General features: G+C 35.5%; 1 protein-coding gene across 2 annotated transcripts in view; it reads right to left on the bottom strand.

The window, feature by feature from the left end:
• Positions 1–478: 478 nt before the first annotated feature.
• itgb1a (integrin, beta 1a) overlaps positions 479–19,860 on the bottom strand; it is a 33,565-nt gene continuing 14,183 nt past the window's right edge. The window contains exons 2-17 of one of the 2 annotated variants that reach the window (XM_047811468.1): positions 16,145–16,211; positions 15,709–15,794; positions 14,191–14,410; positions 13,898–14,068; positions 11,735–11,973; positions 10,967–11,122; positions 10,775–10,870; positions 8,917–9,006; positions 8,669–8,809; positions 8,251–8,453; positions 7,691–7,929; positions 7,365–7,587; positions 6,247–6,473; positions 5,531–5,697; positions 2,962–3,039; positions 479–1,971 (exon numbers count right to left, since the gene is read on the bottom strand). In XM_047811468.1, coding sequence (XP_047667424.1) covers positions 2,962–3,039; positions 5,531–5,697; positions 6,247–6,473; positions 7,365–7,587; positions 7,691–7,929; positions 8,251–8,453; positions 8,669–8,809; positions 8,917–9,006; positions 10,775–10,870; positions 10,967–11,122; positions 11,735–11,973; positions 13,898–14,068; positions 14,191–14,410; positions 15,709–15,794; positions 16,145–16,211 — 2,403 coding nt within the window. In that variant the 3' untranslated portion in view covers positions 479–1,971. The remainder of the gene's footprint in view (positions 1,972–2,961; positions 3,040–5,530; positions 5,698–6,246; positions 6,474–7,364; positions 7,588–7,690; positions 7,930–8,250; positions 8,454–8,668; positions 8,810–8,916; positions 9,007–10,774; positions 10,871–10,966; positions 11,123–11,734; positions 11,974–13,897; positions 14,069–14,190; positions 14,411–15,708; positions 15,795–16,144; positions 16,212–19,860) is intronic. The other variant, XM_047811469.1, reaches the window with a different exon arrangement.

The raw sequence follows: 19,860 nt of genomic DNA, 5'->3' as shown, positions 1-19,860 counted from the left end.
AGAAATTCCGTTTTACAAATAAACCTGAAACCAGGTCATCACGTATTGCGCATGCGCGAGTCTAACCTGTTGAAGTTGTCTGACGCATGCGCAAAGTCTTCAGTTCAGCAACGTTGTGTAACGCCCCTACTTTCTCTACGATTATACATTTAAAGTCTAGTTTATCCTTGTGTGGTGTTTCTGTGCGTTCATACCCCAAAACACATGCACTTCACTTTTATTAATAAATATATTACAGAAGCTTCAGTTCTACATTGGGACAAATGTTATATTAGCGCTTGTCTCTTTGCCTCCCTCTAGTGGACAACTTGCCCCACTACACTTTATTTGTGCACAATTATTAAATACAAATTTACTTTTAAAAATCTTTTTGATTCAACAATTGCTTCATGCTCATCAACTTTGCAAGACTGTAGAAAAGTTTCCATCTCACATCAGCTCAATGCTAAATAATCCTTATTAATAAATAAAGACAATGTTTTTAAGAGTCGGTTTTAATAAATAATTTCCAAACAGCATGGCAATAGAACATGTTAAAAAGGCACTTGTAAATTAAAAGACTAGCTAGGATTTGAGTCATCTTGGGTAATATAATACTGCATTATACATCAAATATCAAGAATTTTCCAGTTTTATGTCTTGGTAGTTGCAGAAAATATGTCAAAATGGCATTATCTTCATTTTAAAAGTAAGCACATAATTTTAAACATTAAAACAGAATAAAATGTTTAACCACATAACCATGTACCATGAAGGCGTTCACAAACCTAACAGTTTTTTTCTTGTTTTTTTAAAAAAAAAAGTCATCAGTGGTTTAAATATTTAAGTAGAATACATAATAACCTCATAACATTGTGTGTCACTGTATCAGAGAAAATGATACTTATCCTTGTATAAGTATGCAAAGATTTATACTTATGTAGATCAGAAAGTAATGACAGATTTGTGTTGCCAGAGAAATGACACTGCCAATCATAATGCAGTCTGACATACCCACAATTTACTGATCAAATGGAAAATAGGAGTTTTCCTATAATTATATATTTCAACTTTAATTAAATAGCAGGTTAGGATGGAATTCCTGACTCTTTTTCACTGACAGATTTTTCTTTTGCTAGGGGCTTTAATGACAGACATCATTCTGATTTTAGGATTGCATACAAAAGTATATGATCTTTAACAAGAAACAGGTTGATGTCAGATATATAACATCCTTTGTAGTACAGAATTAGAATAAGAAAGAAAATCTGACCAAAGCCATGTGCGTTTATGAGTGAAATGCCCCTAAAGCGTCTGTGGATGTGGCATAAAATCGCCGTAGATTATGTTCTGAAATCGGAAAAATGTTTTAAATCTCTGAAATATAACATAACAGCAAATAACATACGCCTGTAACATGACTTCACTACATGCTAAGCAAGTATCTCTAAATTCATTAGCATAATAAAAAGACACCAAGACAAATAAACAATATTCCTTATTCCTGATTGTCATGTCAGATGTTACACGTTCACAATGCTGCTGTTGCATGATGCTTTTTAGTTGTCTCTAACAGAAATGTAGATTGAGTGGATATTTATGAACTGCCATAATAAAGGTTTACTTCATACCTTATGCATCGCTTTTGAAAGATTAAAAGGAGTCTAGAGTATCATGGAGAACGTTCAGTAAATGTGTGGAACCAAGGGAAATAATAAAAAGTATCCTAAACAAGAGCTTCAGATGCTGATAAAGTCTTTACAAACTGTACAGGTTTTGCAATAAAACAGAGGAGGCACAAAAGGTTGTGTCCTCACAATAGAAATGCATAGTTCTACAAAATAAAATGAAAAGAACTTGAAATGGGAGAAATAAATTCAAAAATGAAATGAAAGTATATGGCCCTATGCACAGGGGAGGTGTGCATTATTTGCCCTCGTATTTGGGATTGATGACGGTCGTAACGGCGCTCTTGTAGATCGGATTTTCGCCCTGTAAAAAGTAGAAATACGAACATGTGAAAACAGGCAGAGCAACAGGATTTTGAAGATTTAGTAGTTTTAAGTTCTGCCAAAAAGCAGAAAACCAAAGTCATTTGTTAAAGATCTGAATATAAGAGTGAATAGATGCAATAAGACAAGCTTCAGTAAGATGATTAGTTCGTAAAAACACAAACACACACAATGCAGCGGTGAGTGAGGTGTCAAAAATACATCTCAGTATATATAATAATACTTTCATTATAGACAATATGCATCACAATATTTGGTTTTGAAAAAAGTATCAAAATTGAAAAAAGCAAGAAGCAATTCGGATTACAGTTTTTCCAACAATGTGTCAAAAAAAAAAAAAAGAATAGAAAACGTATAAAGAAAATAAATGATTATGCTGATGTGCCAAAAATCCCCCCATTAAAAACAGAGAAGAGAGAAAAATTGTTGTTGCTAATTGATGGACAACAACAGGAGAGCAAAAAACCCTTAAATTTAAATAAAAAAAATAGAATAAAAAAGAAGATATGCATAATATATTGATTTTTTTTGCAGATGTTTGCCAAAAAGATCTTAAAAAAAGAAAAAGGGAAGAATGTTAAACACTTTTCCATTAACATGGAAATTTCCAACAACACAAAAAAATCAATCAAATTAAAAAAAAAATATATATATATATATATTTTAAGCTTACTGTGGTACAGTTTACTGCATCAACATCATATTGTGATATCATCCAACCTATACACCCCTATAGACTAACATTGAATTTAATTGAATTTAACAAGACGTTTACAATCACAAAAAGAATAATCCAATTCCAATAAAAAAAAAAGAGTGAGATTTTAATAATGAAATAATCACAAGTTATTCACAATAATTTGAGATCAATGCAGTTTTAAAATCACAAGCCATAGATCAGTAACACTAATCTCTCACACACGAGAAAGAAACAATGACCATGCAGAAATGAGCGGAAAATAATACACACTTAAAGAGCTGCAGTTTTTTGTCCATAGTTTGGATTCTGGAACTTATTAACAGGACTCTTGTAAATTGGATTCTCTTGCTAAGGAAGGAAAAAGGCACAGAAAGAATTTGCCAAGATGGCAAGATGAAAAAAGGGCAAAGGAGATGAAGAACACATAGCAAAAGAAAGAAGAATGATGATGAGGCTCGAAGAGGAACAGGAAAGAATTTACTGGAAGGAGGACCTTATTTGAAATTCAGTATTTCACAAAATTATTAATGCGACTGGTCTTTATAAGGTGGAAAATCTAACACCTAAAGGATGACTAGGAAATATTCTCATGATATGAGTTCATCTTGCTGTACTAACTCCACCATAACAGGATTTTAGTTGAATAATATTATTTGTATTAAAAGAGTCTGAACCCCTGAACTCGTCCTGAGCATGACAATGTCTTTGATGTCTATTATGAAGTATTTCTGTTAGTCACTCAGCATAAGGGCATCTGCCAAACTACCAGTCCTACTGTAGGAACTACTACATTCAACAAACTCAACAGAAAAAACAAAGCTTTCATGTCATCCCTCACTAGTGGCTCACTAGAGTGTAGTATATAGCACACTGCCTGCATTTTTGCATTTTTGACTGACCATCAGGAAGGTCAGGATAGCAATCATCAACACACACCAATGTTTCTCTATCTATCTATCTATCTATCTATCTATCTATCTATCTATCTATCTATCTATCTATCTATCTATCTATCTATCTAGGTAAAAATTATCCTGAGGAGTTGTTTGTAAGTATCTGACCTTCTATGCTTGTGACTGGTTGATGTTTGTGACTAGAAATTGTTATTACCGGTGATTGTTTTTATGGAATATGACAGGGACAGAAGGAACTGGAGACGAGTTGGTGAGACTCATAAACAGCTTCTAGTAGACTTTGGTAAGGATAAGATTAGCCTGATCAGGAGGTAAGCAGGTGTTGTGCTAAGCCAATGATTAATGGTGTTTTCCCCTTACATGTTTTCTTTTTTGAATCATGCCTATAAAATCTTGATGTAATCAATGATCAGGCCCCCGGCCTCACTCAGCCTTCCAGCAAGTGTGCTTAAGTGGAGATGGAAGTTGTCAGGAGTTGGAAATAGAAATACAGAATGTTGGAATCAGAGGCCAGTGATTGGTTAGAAGGAAGGTTAATCCTGGAAGACATCCTATCCGAACAAACCACATTCAGACCTTTGACGTTTTAAGTATGCAATCAGTGAGTGTGAGTTATAGAGTTAAAGGTTTTATGTATGTTTCTTAGTCATCTGTTGATTTGCCAAGTCAAATGACTGCTTCACTAATTTATTAGTTCCTATTTAACTTTCTACTGCAGTGTGGGATTAATGAGATTTACACCTTTTACTACATTTAGTTTTGAGCCCGACTTCGATTCTGGATCAGGAAACAAACCCAGCCATCACGAGAGAACTAAAAGCCGGCCCAGGCCCGAATAAAATGCTAGGGTAGTGTTAGGAAGGGCATTTAATCAAAATATGCAGGTCGGATGATTCGCTGTTGTGACGATCTATAGAGCTAGTGCTAGGAAGATTCAGTGCTAATGCTAGTTTCCTAATGTTATCTGAAATGATATTTTATAGGTAAGAGCAAATATTATTTTTGGAATAAAAAAGAAAGATTAGAAATTTTAAAATATATCAATAAATAGAAACAACTACAAAGGTGTCCAGGAACAAAACGACAACTTAAAACATGACGAAAACCAGAGCACTCAATATAATTGTCTGAAATTTCATGACTAGCCACACATAGCCTTTGAAGACGGTTTAATCACAGGCCCTGACAGACAAAGTGGCTGAACTGTAACTGACACCATGGCCTTTCCATTGCTATTATTAGAGCTTTCTGAATTTTTCTGCCCTGCCCATGGCACTCAGAAACACTCCTACATTAAAGAGGAGCTTTGATGAATTGAGATGCTAACGCTCAAGATACTGGACATTCTTGAGAAAAAAACAAAACAATAACAACAGCTTCTGACAGTTTAAACATATTGGTGGTAGTCCATACTTATTCAAGCATAACTTTTATTTTTTTAAAAAGCTTTTTTGTAGTTTAAAAGCAAAAAGTATAAGACAGCAGGAGATTTTCTGACCAGCAGAGGGCAGCACTGAGTAACCAAACCTCACACATATATTCCATTCAGACCACACCTTAGTGACCCAAACTCTCCAAATCCAAAATGGCTGTGTTCTGTTTTCCAGCTGTTAGAAGGATTAACCCAAAAATATATTCAAAGCCAGCTGGCCTTTAAATAACTTTCCCATGAATTAAAGAAAGAAGAATGGGTTGAGATATGAAGTGGGGAAAAGAGAAGTAGTTTTAGGCACATTGTAACCCTGCTATCTTTATATCTACAGAAACAACCCAATTGGGTAAAGCAACAAGCTTTATTAGAACAAGGGACTGCAGTGTTTTAAGGCTAAACTGAATACTAATATGTTAAACAATGACAAGTCTCAGAATCAATTTGATCCAATAATATCTAAGATGAAAACCCAAAAGCATAGACGTTTTCTTACCATATCCCATTTGGCATTAATTTTCTCTTTCTCAAACTTGGCAAACTCGCGGCGGTCGTGAATGATCATGAGCAATTTCCAGATTAACAGAAGGGCTAGTCCAATCAGCACAATTCCTGCAACCACTCCAGCCACGATGGGGATGATATCAGGACCAGCTGGGCATTCTGAGAAATAAAGTATTATGGGAAAAATGATGCAACAGATTTCTACTTCTAAAACACATTTCAGTTCTAGTAAACATACCAACATTCACAATATATACACAAACTGTATATTTGCTAAGTGATTTTCAATTTAAAATCCATTGCCAGCCAGAAGTGTTTAAAAATGTGGCACTCTTTTTACATTTTATTGCCGTTACTGTGGTAATAAAATGCAAAAAGAGTGCCACATTTTTAAACACACACACACACACACACACACACACACACACACACACACACACACACACACACACACACGCATAAAATTCATCCTCTTTCAGATTGCAATCAGTATTATTATAAGCAATTGCACTAAGTTACTTTTAGACAATGTTTGTCATACAAATAGATCTCCATTCTTCAGTTTATTTGTTATATCTTTATACATAGTATTAAAATATTAATACAGGGTTCTCAAAAACCTGCCAGTGTTAATTTCTTAGGTGCTGAACTTTTTGCTTTTTATGTTAATCTTGGCAAATTGTCCTATTTTACATTTTCAAAATGTACCTAAAGTATCGACGACATGGACCTCGGTGTGGTTCGTGACGGAGTAGGTGTAGTAGAACCAGCAGTCATTAGCATCTCTTTCCTTGCAGTGCATGAGTGGGAAGGCTTGTACAGGCTGAGGCAGGTTATCTGTATTTTTCACTTTAATCAGAGTGAAGTAGCTGCAGTCTCTTTCACAAGTGTCCTTCTTTTCTCCTGTACCAAAAGCTCGGCATTGCACACACGCCCTGTGAAACAACATGCTGGTTGTTATATGTCTGACTGTGATTAACTTTCATTCATTCATTATTTCATTCATTCATTTATTTAATCATTCTTGTTCCACTTCACGTGGAACAAGAATGATTAAGAATGAAGCTTGGTGGCTTGTGGCACCAAGCTGAGAAGTTCTTTATCCTCCAACACAGATCCCAGCTATTTCTGGGGATCGCTAGGCTCCTCAACCTAACACATAAACTAAGCTATCATTCTATCATTAACTCGCCACCATCATAAGAGAACTTTGTCTACAATCTGAGTCCCTGCTTCAGCACCACAGACTGCCACAGTCACTGTAATGCTGCTACAACTTATCTGATCTTACATTCTTTTTTTCAGGAGCAGGAAATAGATCCATTTGTATACTGTATAAGAATGACGATCTATCAATTATTGAATGCGAAGCTGAAAATAGTGCTGGAGGTAACATAAATGCTTTATATAAATGTGCTTGTTCTAATACAGTAACAATGAAAAGTGGAAGATCTAGAACATTTCTTGGATAACCAACACATCATGAAAAATGCAACCTGAAGAACAAACCATCCACATGAAACGCAAAAAAACACAAACATACCACAGACACAGACGACCTGACATTAAGCCATTTGTGCGGAAAATGTATTTTTACATCAGATAAATATGTAATATTTTTCTGTTTAATCAGTAAAAATGTTATCTTGCAGTAATTTTGTATCAGTGTCTATTCTTTTATCTGTCAGATTTTCTAATTGGTCTGTCCTTGAATTTTTTTTTCTTTCACAATCCAAAGCAAATAATGTGCTTTGGATAAAAGCATTTCTTTTAAATATGTTAGGATTACAACTATTAAGAGCCTGATGGAGGTTTTCCACACATACTTGTGTTCAGTGCAGACTCCAGGGCAGGTGGGGCAGATCTCACATGTGGGTCCCTGGAATTTAGGATCAGTGCACCTACAGGTTCCACATTCACACATGCCTCTGCCATTACAGATCTGATTATTGGAGGCCAAACATGTCGACATATCCAAGGAGCAGTCGCATGCACTTCCTGTGTAGTTAGCATCACAAACGCAGACTCGGCATTCACAGTGGCCATGGCCTGGCATCAGACAGGGACAGACAATAACAGATTAATTCATACAGTCCAGGTAAATCCTCATTATCTTTCATTACTCCAAGTGGTCTCAGAGAGCAGTTAATACCTCCACAGAGCTTGTTATTTGAGCGGTCACAATTGAAGTTGTCACACTCGCAGTACTCGCCGCTGTAGTACTCCTCTGGGTTGTCCCTCTTCTTACATTCACATTTGCCACACACACACTCGCCGTTGTTGCTGCAGAGATCAGTACCGTTATCTCTACGGCAGGTCTTTTCCAGGTCTTCGCTGGACACTTCGTCTTTCCAGCACTCACACTCTCGGCCAATACGATCCTTATTGCACCTAGAGACAAAAAAAGAATCTCAACATTAAGCAGATGTTTGTAAGTTATTGCATTTAATGGTGCGATCTTATGATCAGGCATTTTAATTTATTTCTGTTTAAATTGCTCTAAAGTGCCTTTTGCAGCTCAGAGGTCAATCTAATCTATCTATACATCTATATGCACTTCCAGTCACTGTAACAGGAAGACCTGTACACTTGCTCATTATGCAGCACAATGCATACAATCATACAAGTGCACTAGATGCATTTCCTGTAAAACATATCTTTATGCAGATATTCTAGGTTATATGTAAATTATTGGTGTTAATGGACCGTTACCTGCAGGCGCCACATTCGAAGGTGCCGTTGCCATTATGGCAGAGGTCACTGTTCACAATACCTTTCTTCTGGCACTCACAGTCACAGATAAAGCTCAGTTTGATCTCCACTTCCTCAGTGAAGCCCAGAGGTCTGATCTTTAGGATCTGAGGTTTGCCTTGTTTGGGGCAGCCATTAACTGTAATGTTTATGCTGAAGGAGACCTGTAGTAGTACACACGGTAAAAATATAGAACCTATTTAGTTGCCCGTTTTCTTCCCATTTTTTTATTTTGATGACAGCATGCACTTGAGCATGGACTCCAAAGTCAGTCCAAAAACTCATTCATTTCATCCATTTGAGATCAATCCACATGCTTCAAGAGAAAGTCACTGACGTAATCGTTACTGCCCTACAATAGATTTTTTTAGAGTCTTACCTCATCTCCAATTGAGATGTTGGAGCATTTGCGTCCCTCCTCTCCAACACTTACTACTCCATTCTTGCACCGGGATTGATATGTGATGGTAACTCCTTCAGGCAGCTTGCTGTTCTCTAGAATCACCTCTGAAGACAGAGACTGAAGGAGAAAGATAACATTCAATTACATAAAAAGGAAAAAAGGTCAAAGAGTGCTTAACTGCTGAATAAAGAAGCAATTCAGAATAGGTAAGTTGATATACTTACATTGTACGCATCGATAATAAGGTTGATCACGTTGCTGGAGTTTGCCGACAATGTTCCCACTGCAGACTTTGGAATGAGGTTTTTCAATTCCTGTGGAGGACAAAAAAAACCCTCTCAAAAATGTGTTTGGGAGTGAACCACAAAATGGAGACAGATATAAAACACTGCAGTCTAGGACTGACTGAAGAAAAGAGTTTGTATTATAAATGACACCTTCACGTTCTAGGCAGAAAGTCTACATTTTGTAACACAACAGAAGCCAAGTCTCAATGTGGAAACTATTTTCAGAGTTAAAGCTATCCAAAAAATATAGAGTGAGAGGAGGTTTCTCTGTGAGAATTCAGTTCTCTCTCTCTCACTCACTCTCACTCTCTCTCTCTCTATATACATATATATATTTCTCATGATAGATGTTTTTATGTTTTTTTTTCTAATATTTTACATATATTAAACCATGTTAAAGGTGGTGTCTCCATTGTTTGAAAGCCAATGTTGACATTTGAAATCACCAAAACAAACACGCCTCTAACCCAAATGGGTCCCACCCCAGTTTTGATAGCTCCACCCCACACATACACCAGACAAGTATAACCCAATTATAAACCAGACAAGTATTATGGCGGAACCTGATGGGGCAGCTGACTGAGGGTGTATTTTTATCGATGTATGAACTAAATAAGTAAAACTATGGTAATACAAATGTGTTTTTGTAGTACTGTGTGTTGTACCGTGAAAGGTTTATCTCCGTTAGACGCTGAAGGAGACAGCCAACACCTAGAACCTGAGGCAGCGCTAACGTTAGAGGCAGGGGTCATAACGTTGCTGCCGATAACATGGAAACAGAAGACTTGGAGCGTGTGTGCATGTTTCAGGCACAAAGACTTGCAGTAACGCAAGTAAGTGTATTGATTGATTTAATATTCTGAACTTTAATTGATAGAAAGCCATATTCTGTTAGCCCTACTTCTTGCCTCATCGTAAGCCTTTCTTCGCTTTCTTTCTTTGTTTTTACCCGCTGGTCAATGTTAAAACCGCTTTCTGCTACTGTCAAACATGTGCACTGAACACCCTGAACACCTGAGCCCATATTGACAAGACACGCCCCTTTCTGCTCATTGGCTACACGTTAGTTTTGTTTTTGTTTTGTTTGGCGGCCCAACGCAGTTTTCTGAAGCATTTCTCAAACAATGAAGACCCTACCTTTTACAGCATGAAGTAACAAATTTAAAGTTCGTTTAATTCAAAATTCTTAAAAAGTTGGAAAATGAAGTCCAAAGTAAAGCAAATTAGCGGTAACTAACTCATTTCAGGCTCAGTGAATTGAATAATGAATGAATGAATAACCCTGATGAATTCTGATTCATATAGGGATTTGGTTTATCTGGTTATTGTAGGCTTAATTTTAGTCAGTAATGTAGTAAACATTGGCTGGCATGTCTGGTTTATTAAAAAACACAATTACAAGTGACAAGTTTTACTTATGTTAATGTTACCTATTGTATATTAATACTGAAGTACAATGTTTTCTAATGTTGTGTTAAATAATGCCACTAAATGTAACCTTAATATAACATACAATACTAGAGTATCATTTAATCATAATTTTGTTAGATTCTGTAAAAAACGCATCAGAGAAAGTCATAAGAACATGAGAACAGAGGCAGAGGTCATAAGAATGTGTTTCGAAACTTCAAAAAGATGGACTTTTACTAACCCAGTGAGAAATAGAGAAGTAAAATAAACCATAATCAAACATATGCAAAGTATATCCATGCAGACACACACACACACACACACACACACACACACACACACACACACACATACACACTGAGCTAAGTGAAGGAAAAAAGCCTACTTTATAAACAGGCTGAAATTCCTCTGTTACAGCAAAGATGGTCTGGATGTTATTTTCACTTAGTTTCTGCACCAGATGTGCTATTGATGGGTAATCCTGTCAAATAGATTTATAAAGCAATAAATCCATGAACAAATACACAATCATTTGAATATCACTAAGCATGGAATGTATATTCCACAAACTACATACATAATAGTGGCTCATGGTGTACATGTTGTTTTCAAGGTGACATTTGCCATCATTAGGAAGCACAATTCCACCCAGTTTTCCATCTCCGGCAAAATGGAAACCTGCATCTGTAGAAAACACCAGCAAACGAGTGACGTTTCTCCAGCCAATGTGCTCCTGAGAAAGAAAGAAAGAAAGAAAGAAAGAAAGAAAGAAAGAAAGAAAGAGAGAAAGAAAGAGAGAAAGAGAGAAAGAAAGAAAGAAAGAAAGAAAGAAAATATATTATAAAATGTGCTTTGTATTAATCATATTCACACAAAAATCAAATACAGTTTCCTCTCCCAAAACCAACAGACCGGCTATCATTCTTTCACATCATGTTGGAAATAGGAGACCAAGCAAAACATTCTCTATTATATCAAATTTACTCTGCACATTAATGAACAGATTTTTTTTACCCACTTTTAGTAATTAAATAAAGAAATATCGTGTTTGTGTTTTGTGAATTGTGTTCCATCAAATATTTCTATATGGTACATTACATATCTAATTTATAAGGGACTATTTAAAGTGATCTAAATTTAATCAACTAAATAAACATCCACAAACACTATATTGTACGTATTAATAAAATGTTTTTAATTCTAGAGTATTTCATTGGAGTTCTTTTTTTTTAACTTATAATTTCACTAAAAATGTTAAATCCCTTGTCTGGCATTGTAACTATTTAGAATAAAAATAACTGAAAGAATCCAGACAAAAAAAAGTTGTTAAATTGTGTACACTTACCCCGCACACAGCGACTTGCATTATAGCATCAAAACCACCCTCTGGAGAGTCCAGATTGCCTGAGATTTGCTGCTGACCCACCAGTGTGTTGAACTGCTCACCATTACTGGTGAGTTTCAGCACGTTCTTGTAGCTGAAGGGACTCGTGCAGTTCTGGTCCCCGGTGCAGGGGTTCAGAAGCTTGGCAGGGGTGGTGCTGATGTAGGGCATGACTGTCTTCTCGACAAACGAACCAAAACCTGACAAATAAAATGAAACATTTAGCATACACATACATCATATACAAGCATATATATATTTTTAAAAATGTTGTACATTTTTGTTAAAAAATTTATTTAATTTGTGAAAGTGAACATTGAATCTTTGTATTTGGAATAAAATGGAAAGGAAGAGATATGGATCATTCTAATAAGGCACTTGTAGCACACAATATGCATTTATCTAAGAGTTGGTATGGAAACTGTCTAATTTAAATATACAGTAAGCTCCAATAATACACTAATTAATGCTCTCACTTATAGTATAATTCAAAAGTTATGGTGATTGATAAAACAGATTTATTATATTTAATATTTGATTCTGAATAGTGGGTAAACTGTAATAAAACCTAAAAGACTCTACATGTGCAAAAACTGACAGTGTGGGCAGCATAACATCAGAAAAAAACAAAACAAAAAAAACAACTAAAAAAAAAAACAAAACCCAAAATTTGTTTAGTGCCCAAATTAAGAAAAATAACACTAAGCCTAATTAACACATTTAGGGAAGTCTTTATTTAAAAAAAAATATATATAGATCTGGGCATACATTCATTAACATTATACTGCAAATAAGTAGCAGTGATTTAATGTCTTATTGCAAAATAGGGCCAAATGTTGTGTTTATTTTTGCTCCTGAAATATATCCCAGTGTTTCCAGTAAAATTGTCTTCATTTACCTGAAAAGTATAGTTTGCCATGTCCACTGATGTTATCATTAACATTATTGTAGTAACTAAACTAAGGAGTAAAACTTTACTTGACAAACATATACAAATATCCCAGTGTGGTTTTAGGAAATACAAACATTCTTGGAAAGCCACTCAACCAATCAAATTAGTGGACCAGAACTAAATGTTGTATAATAAATAATACATATAAGTAAGTGAAGTTTTATGGAGTTAAGTAAGTTTCTGGTTAATCCTGGTCAAAGCACTGATTTTTTACTACATAAAAAATGTAGTTGGTGACAAGTATTCGATCATGTATTAAATGACATTTAGCTTCTTTGTGATTCAAAGACCTTGAATAACAAAAGGTTTAGTGAAACACCACGGATTTGCATGTTTGCTAAGAGAAACCTCTTGTGAGGTTTCTTCAGCACTTACCATGTGTTCGTAAGGTAAGGTGTCTTTGTGTTTATTCACTTGCATGCTATTAGTAGATTATCTGCTAAACTAACTGCTCAAAGAACAGGTGGTCACTACAATGGCAATAATCAGTGCTTTTTTTACTACAGTACATGCAAGCCTATACATTTGTATTATATGCTAACAGTTAATTATAGTCTACTGTATATATCAGAGACCAAAAAATCCACAATGTACATAGATGGATTTTATATTATAAGATCAATACTTTTTTCCATTCTAAGAAATCAGAAGTCTTCCTATTTTCTGTTTTCCTGCTTCTCCCCTACTTCACATCAGTTTATATTCGATCCTCTTTAGAGTCCTGTTAGACTGTTTCATTCATAATGAAGAGCCCAAGCTCTTGCTTTTTTCCTGGTTTTCCTGAATCAAGTTTCAACTGTCTCGTAATTCTCCAAGTGTATTTTGTGGTCTGGATTTGTACTGCTTTGGAAAGTAAATTAATAAATTGCCTCCCTGTATTATGACTCAAGTGTGGGATCTTTTCACTGATAGCTAGAAATGGCAAAACAGGTATCCTTATCAATTACTTGTTTTCACCAGCTAAAAATGTAAAAAAAAAAAAAAAAAGTAGCTGTTTCATTTCCTTTTGTCAACTGGCTGACCTATGTCATCAATTTTGGCACAAAAAAAAAAAAAAAAGCTTTACAAAATATTACAGAAAAAATAGCTTGACGTCACCCTACTTAATGATCATTTTCTCCAAAAGCAGTTAAACATTTTAAAAGCAACAAGACTCAAACTTTAATACACACCAATTCTGAAGTCTGACGTGATTGCAGACATCTCCACCATCAGGCTGGTGCCCAGGTTTTTGACATTTTCCAGATCATCTTTCATGGAATAGGACAAGTCCATAAGGTAGTACAGGTCAATGGGATAGTCCTCTGCCCTTTTAAACTTTAGATTAATTGTTTGTGGCTCTCCTACACAAAGAAACATTCAAACACACAAATATTCACCATTTATACTGTACTTTATTATATGTGTGAGCCATAACTACAGAATTATTGATTTATATGATCTGAATTGTAGTTGAAACACTCACCAGATCTTAGGCTGACTGCAAGTTTCTGGGGCTGAATTTGGGTGATGTCCTCGGGTTTGAGTTTCTCGCCTCCTTTCTTGCGGTGGGTCACAGGTTTGTTTTTGAGGATTTTCAGGCTCCCTTGAGGGTTTTCAATCAAGGACACTGAACAGCCTCTTTTCTTCAAGGACTCAAGTTCATCACAGCGTGCCGACGTAGGCTCTCCCTGCTTCAGGAAGTCCTGAAAAAGCCAAAATCATTAGTAAACAAATGTAAAAGAAGGCTAACCGATCTGGTCTGACCCTACAGGAGATCCATTGGAGCACAAATAGCAAAATTGCAATGCTGACTGTGACAGAGAGGCACTTCACAACACACAGTGCATTGTTTGTTGTCTATGGGGCTGCATAGCTGCAAACCAAGCATCAGAACTGGAGCCATGAAATAATATGAACTGGCCTGATGAAACACCTTTACATAATGTCATTGGCCAGGTGTGTGTGAGCCAAGTATCTGGGGAATGATAAGAAGGCATGCCGGGTGAAGGAAGTGTGATGCTTTGGGCATTGTTCTGCTGGGAACCCTTGAATCCTGGCATTCATGCGGATGTTACTTTGACAGGTACCTAAACATTGCTGCAGACAAAGAACGCTCTGTTATGCTGCGGGCTGCAGTATCCCCTAATGGCAATGGCTTCTTTCAGCAGGATAATGTAAAACATTACAAAGAGTTCTAGGTTTAGACCTGGCCTCCATTCCACAGATTTCAATCCATCTGTGGGAAGTGTTGGACAAACAAGTCAGATCCAAAGAGGCCTCACCTCACAACTTACTCTGCTGCTAATGTCTTGCTGCAATACACAGCAGACCTTCAGAGGTCTTGTGGTGCCCATATATTTATTATATAATTATTTATTATTTACGTACATACATGTTTGTCATGCATGTAATATATGTAAATGAAAGCTATCAAGGACCTTGACAAAATATAGCTAAAAAGAAGAAATGTAGCTAATCTCATTTTTGCTGTTTCATGCTAATAACAATTGTAGCTGTATATCTTACTAGCTTCCCTGCTCTGAAATGTGAACCAGACACAATGTCTGGTACAGTGACTTGTTGGCCCAGCTCAGAGCACAATTTTTTCATTAAGTGTAGCAGACGTGGAAAGCACAAGTAGCTGTGCTTGGCATTCTCAATTCTGGCCTTAAACTGCATAAGACTTAAATGATACTGGAACATTCATTCAACTACAAAACACCTGAAGAATAAAGCCGGATTGAGAAAAAAAATCCACTTTAGACACTGAGATCAACTGTTAATAAAATCAACATTGTGCAGTCATAATATGTTCCCTGATTTATTCACTGACAGGAATAAGCAGGATGTGGAGATGATTTGTGTGTGTCTATGTGACATAGTTAAGTCATGAAGATGCTTTGTGCATAATCAAACAAGAATTTCTGTTTCCCCTAACGGTTCTCTAACTTCTGTGACAAATGAATGAGTCAGATAAGCTGAACATTTGAGCAATACTTACTGTATCTGTGCACCACCCACACTTGGCCCCTACTTGGATGCAATCACCACAGGATTCAGCATTAGCCTTGATGCACTCATTCCCCTCTGCGGAAAACAAAAGTTCTCTGGCATTGAGCACTGCTTCTCTCACGTCATTTCATTCAGAACTCTGAGGTCCTCAGTAATTAGAGCTAGAGAGGGACTGGGATGTCTTTCCTTTACTTTATGATATTTTGGTTTCTTTGGAACATGATGTTTAAAGGCATTTAAAGGCATGCACTCTTACAGAGAGGGAGAAACAGTGGGAGAGGCAGATTGTGAGTGATCATTTTAAACTACAGGTTAATCACCTTGTCAGAGTTAAACTAAGTCAGATGAAAAAGTATGTTACATAATTTCAGTAACTTTAATCTCCACACTTCATTACCACCAATTTATTAAGAGTTAAGAGTTACCTGGCTGGGCGCTACTGTAGCATATGATTCCTAACAACACTGATATAAAAAGTAGTTTAAGGTCCATCTGAAACAAATGGAGAAAAATAAAAATATCATTACATAGCAGCCACAATTACCTTGGTGAAATAATAATGATGGATGGATGGAAGGAAGGGCAAAAAAGTAGGGTTACAGTAGCTGAAAAACCCAGGACATAAAATACACAGAGAAAAATACACCTAAATACACACAAAAACACACAGGGCAACAAGATCAATGCAGAAAGGCATCCTGAATGAAACATATGACTGAAACATTAATGTACAGTGTGTAGGATGTGAAGTTGTTGGTTAATACAACATGCTCTTGAACATTTCTACTATTGTATTATTTTCTTATATTCCCTCAGTAATACAGCAAGTAATGCATGTCAATGTAAAATGACTAAAGAACACAATCAAATAACTGATCTTTGTTTAACTGCTAACGTTAATGATAAAAAGTAAATAAAAAAAGAAACACTTATAGACTTTGTTCCTGCAGTTCATTTTATCAATTAATTCATTTTCTATGAGTATGAATATATGAAATTGCTCTGGCATTAGGGATAATTTTACATTTATAATTCTATATCCTGTAATGCTGCTTTGTGACCATTCTTAAAAGCCATATACAAATAAAATTGAACTGCATTAAAACAAGACATTCAAATTTCTAAACAGAGGGAAGTGATAATGTTAAAGGTGAATGTTGTTCCATAGTTTCCTTTAGCTATAAATTTATAGTTTTTTTCATTTCGAGTCTACATTATTATTTTTCAACACTTTAAAAGTTAGGCTATTTGGCACAATTTCTAAATGCCAAACATGTTTCTGTGAGCAATTACTGTCATCGACAATGCACACAGTGGTGGTGTTATTCCTCATGTTTACCTTCTGCTCTATGTTTCTGTTCTGTAAAGCTGCTTTGAGACAATGTCTATTGTAAAAAGCGCTATACAAATAATCTTGAATTGAATCATTTATTTTTTCTTTACATAATGTTGTAATGTTAAATAAAAAAGCATTAATTTAATGCCCTGGTATTAGTATTGGACGAAAATATGTACTGTAAGTGTTTCAATCAAAGAAATACTTGTAGTCCAATGCATGATATAAAACATGTTATATGTTTTATATTATAACATATGTATATAGCAAAACTATGTCAAATGATAACACGAACCAATCTACCATAACAACAGCAAGAACCATAGCTATTTACAATATTATTAACTCAGAGTTTCCATGCAAAATGGGAGGACAAGTGGGCTCATGGCATTGCTATTATCAAACAGAGCTATGAAACAACTGATGTTTTAAAAAGACCACACCTACAAGTTTCCATCTGTTAATTGTGTACAAGTGAAGAACTCTGACCCAAGACTCAAACCAGAACTAAGTCCGGTTTTCCCCTTGACTCTTTACATTGTTACAATGTGATCACAGGTCTCAATTGACAGTAGAAGTGTAATTTATGTGCAGTGTTTAGAACAGAATTGAAATGAGTTGTTCACTGCAGGCTCACTCACTAAACAAAAGTAACAATGAAATGCAAGCAAACTTACATTTTGAAAATCTTGAACATCAAATCTTTGAACTAACGGCATCATTGAACTGTAGTGTGCATAAGTTATCTAATTCACAGATAATAATCTGTATGAGAACATATCATAAATAGCTTCTCCACAAACCACATGACACTTTGCTTCCAGGTCAGATGTGAGTTAAACAGTGTAATAAATATAAGTCACTCTTTGAAACCTCCACCTAGCAGTGTTGCTTTTCTATTTCACAGGAACCAGTTTCACAGGAACCAGTACTGGTTTCACTGCTTCCTTTTTTACACTGCATTTCAGCCAAGAGCTTGCAGTTCTTTCCTTAGCCTAAAATAGTTCACTCTTTTTTAGCACAGACATGTCACTATGGCATAAAAGACGTGTTACTGCGACAACGTTATGTGGCTGAAGTTTTCTGTTTTGCAGATTTTTTCACCACAGATTACATAAGCATGTGACTTAATACAGAATGATATAACATTCTGAAAACTACACAGAAAACTAATTGCTGTTTATTGCAAAACAGCAATTCTGTTATGTTTACAAAATTCAAACCTGCTTTAAATATCTGAAATCACACTACCATCACATGACCTTTACACATTCTGAATTAAACCAATCAAAATTTTAGGACAAAATGGTTGCACATCCTTTATGTTGAAAAAAGTGCTCAACACAGAACACAAAAAACTACAGGGTCTGTGGTACAGAGAAGCCTGAAATGGTAATTGGCTCAAATTCACATGCACTTTGTCTAATCTTTTACACACCTGACACACCATAAACAATGCTGCTTTCTGTCAAATGGTTCTTTACAAGAGCCACTTATGTTGGTGAAATGCTATGATTCTACAGTACATCTATTGTAGTTAAAAGCATGTCAAAAATATTAAATTCTAAAAATCACTGCCACTGATAAAAATATTAAGAGCCAAAAGCTTTTGTATAGTAGCATTACTGATAATTTAATTTAACCAAGTTTTATTTGTATAGTATGTGAATTTAGGGGAATAAATGTATCCCTGCTTGAACATCTAAGTTGATTAATTCCCAATAACTCTTTATTTCACTCACATCATATCAATAATTCAATGTTTTAAACATATTCTCTTATTAAAAAAATAAACAAATAAATTTTTGTTGATCAATTATCAATAATCAATTATGTCAAGGACATATACAATACAGTACTTAGAAGTTCTTGAAAATCAAATCCTCAGCACAAATCCTCAGCTTAAATGAATGCCAAATTTTATTGCATTTCTTTTTTCCAACAGGGTTTCAACTTCACAGAATTCTAAAAGTCAGTGGAAATTTTACACTAATTTTATTCTACCAACTAATATATGATAATCTTCTAAATTGACAAATATGTTCCTGAGCAACCTAAAAATATTTTGCTATGTGTCTTGTCTGTCATTGCAAACTTTTTATCAATTATTGTATTTTTTATAATACAATTTGTTATATAGCAGTATTGTTGAATTAATATACAATTATATGATTTTTCTTATATACAGGTTACACGTGGGGCCCCAATCAGTATAGATGGCCACTCCGGTATATGTGTCCCATTTTAGAAACCCTTCACACTTTGGTTATAAAAAGGTATTGAAGAGGGAGAGGAGAGAAGTGAGCAGATCAGAGCAGACATGACGGATACCAAAAAAGAACAGACAAAGCTGATGAAGCTTCTCTTTTCTTGCTAATTGTTCGTGGGTTGTTTTACGCTCTAAAAATGTGGTTGGAACAACTATGATCTTTATATATAAAACACCTACACCCATTTCTACTCTTCATAACATTACTCATATCTATTGGCCCTACACTTCTGATGTGTGTGAAACACTGCTAGAAATGTGCCAAAGTCAAGTGCCTTAAGTTTCATTTTAGCATGCAATGTGTAATGTACAGTAGAAAATCCTATTAGTCCTGTCCTGACCTCAAAACACTTAACTGGACATAGGAACATGTTCCTGTGCCATAAATAATTTAGACATATGTGGATCAGGGACATCTGCTTACCATTATGTCCTCCCCCTACACGAATTCTGCTCAGCAGCCATCTCTCAGATGGCGCTGGCAGTCAGACAGGCTGAGAGTTTAATACACAATTGGCTCTGCTTTCAGGTAAAGG

This window comes from Tachysurus fulvidraco, chromosome 3 (genome assembly GCF_022655615.1).
Source record: "Tachysurus fulvidraco isolate hzauxx_2018 chromosome 3, HZAU_PFXX_2.0, whole genome shotgun sequence".
Taxonomy (NCBI): Eukaryota; Metazoa; Chordata; class Actinopteri; order Siluriformes; family Bagridae; genus Tachysurus; species Tachysurus fulvidraco.
Note: the sequence above shows the minus strand (reverse complement) of the source record. Positions and strands in the feature narration are given on the sequence as shown.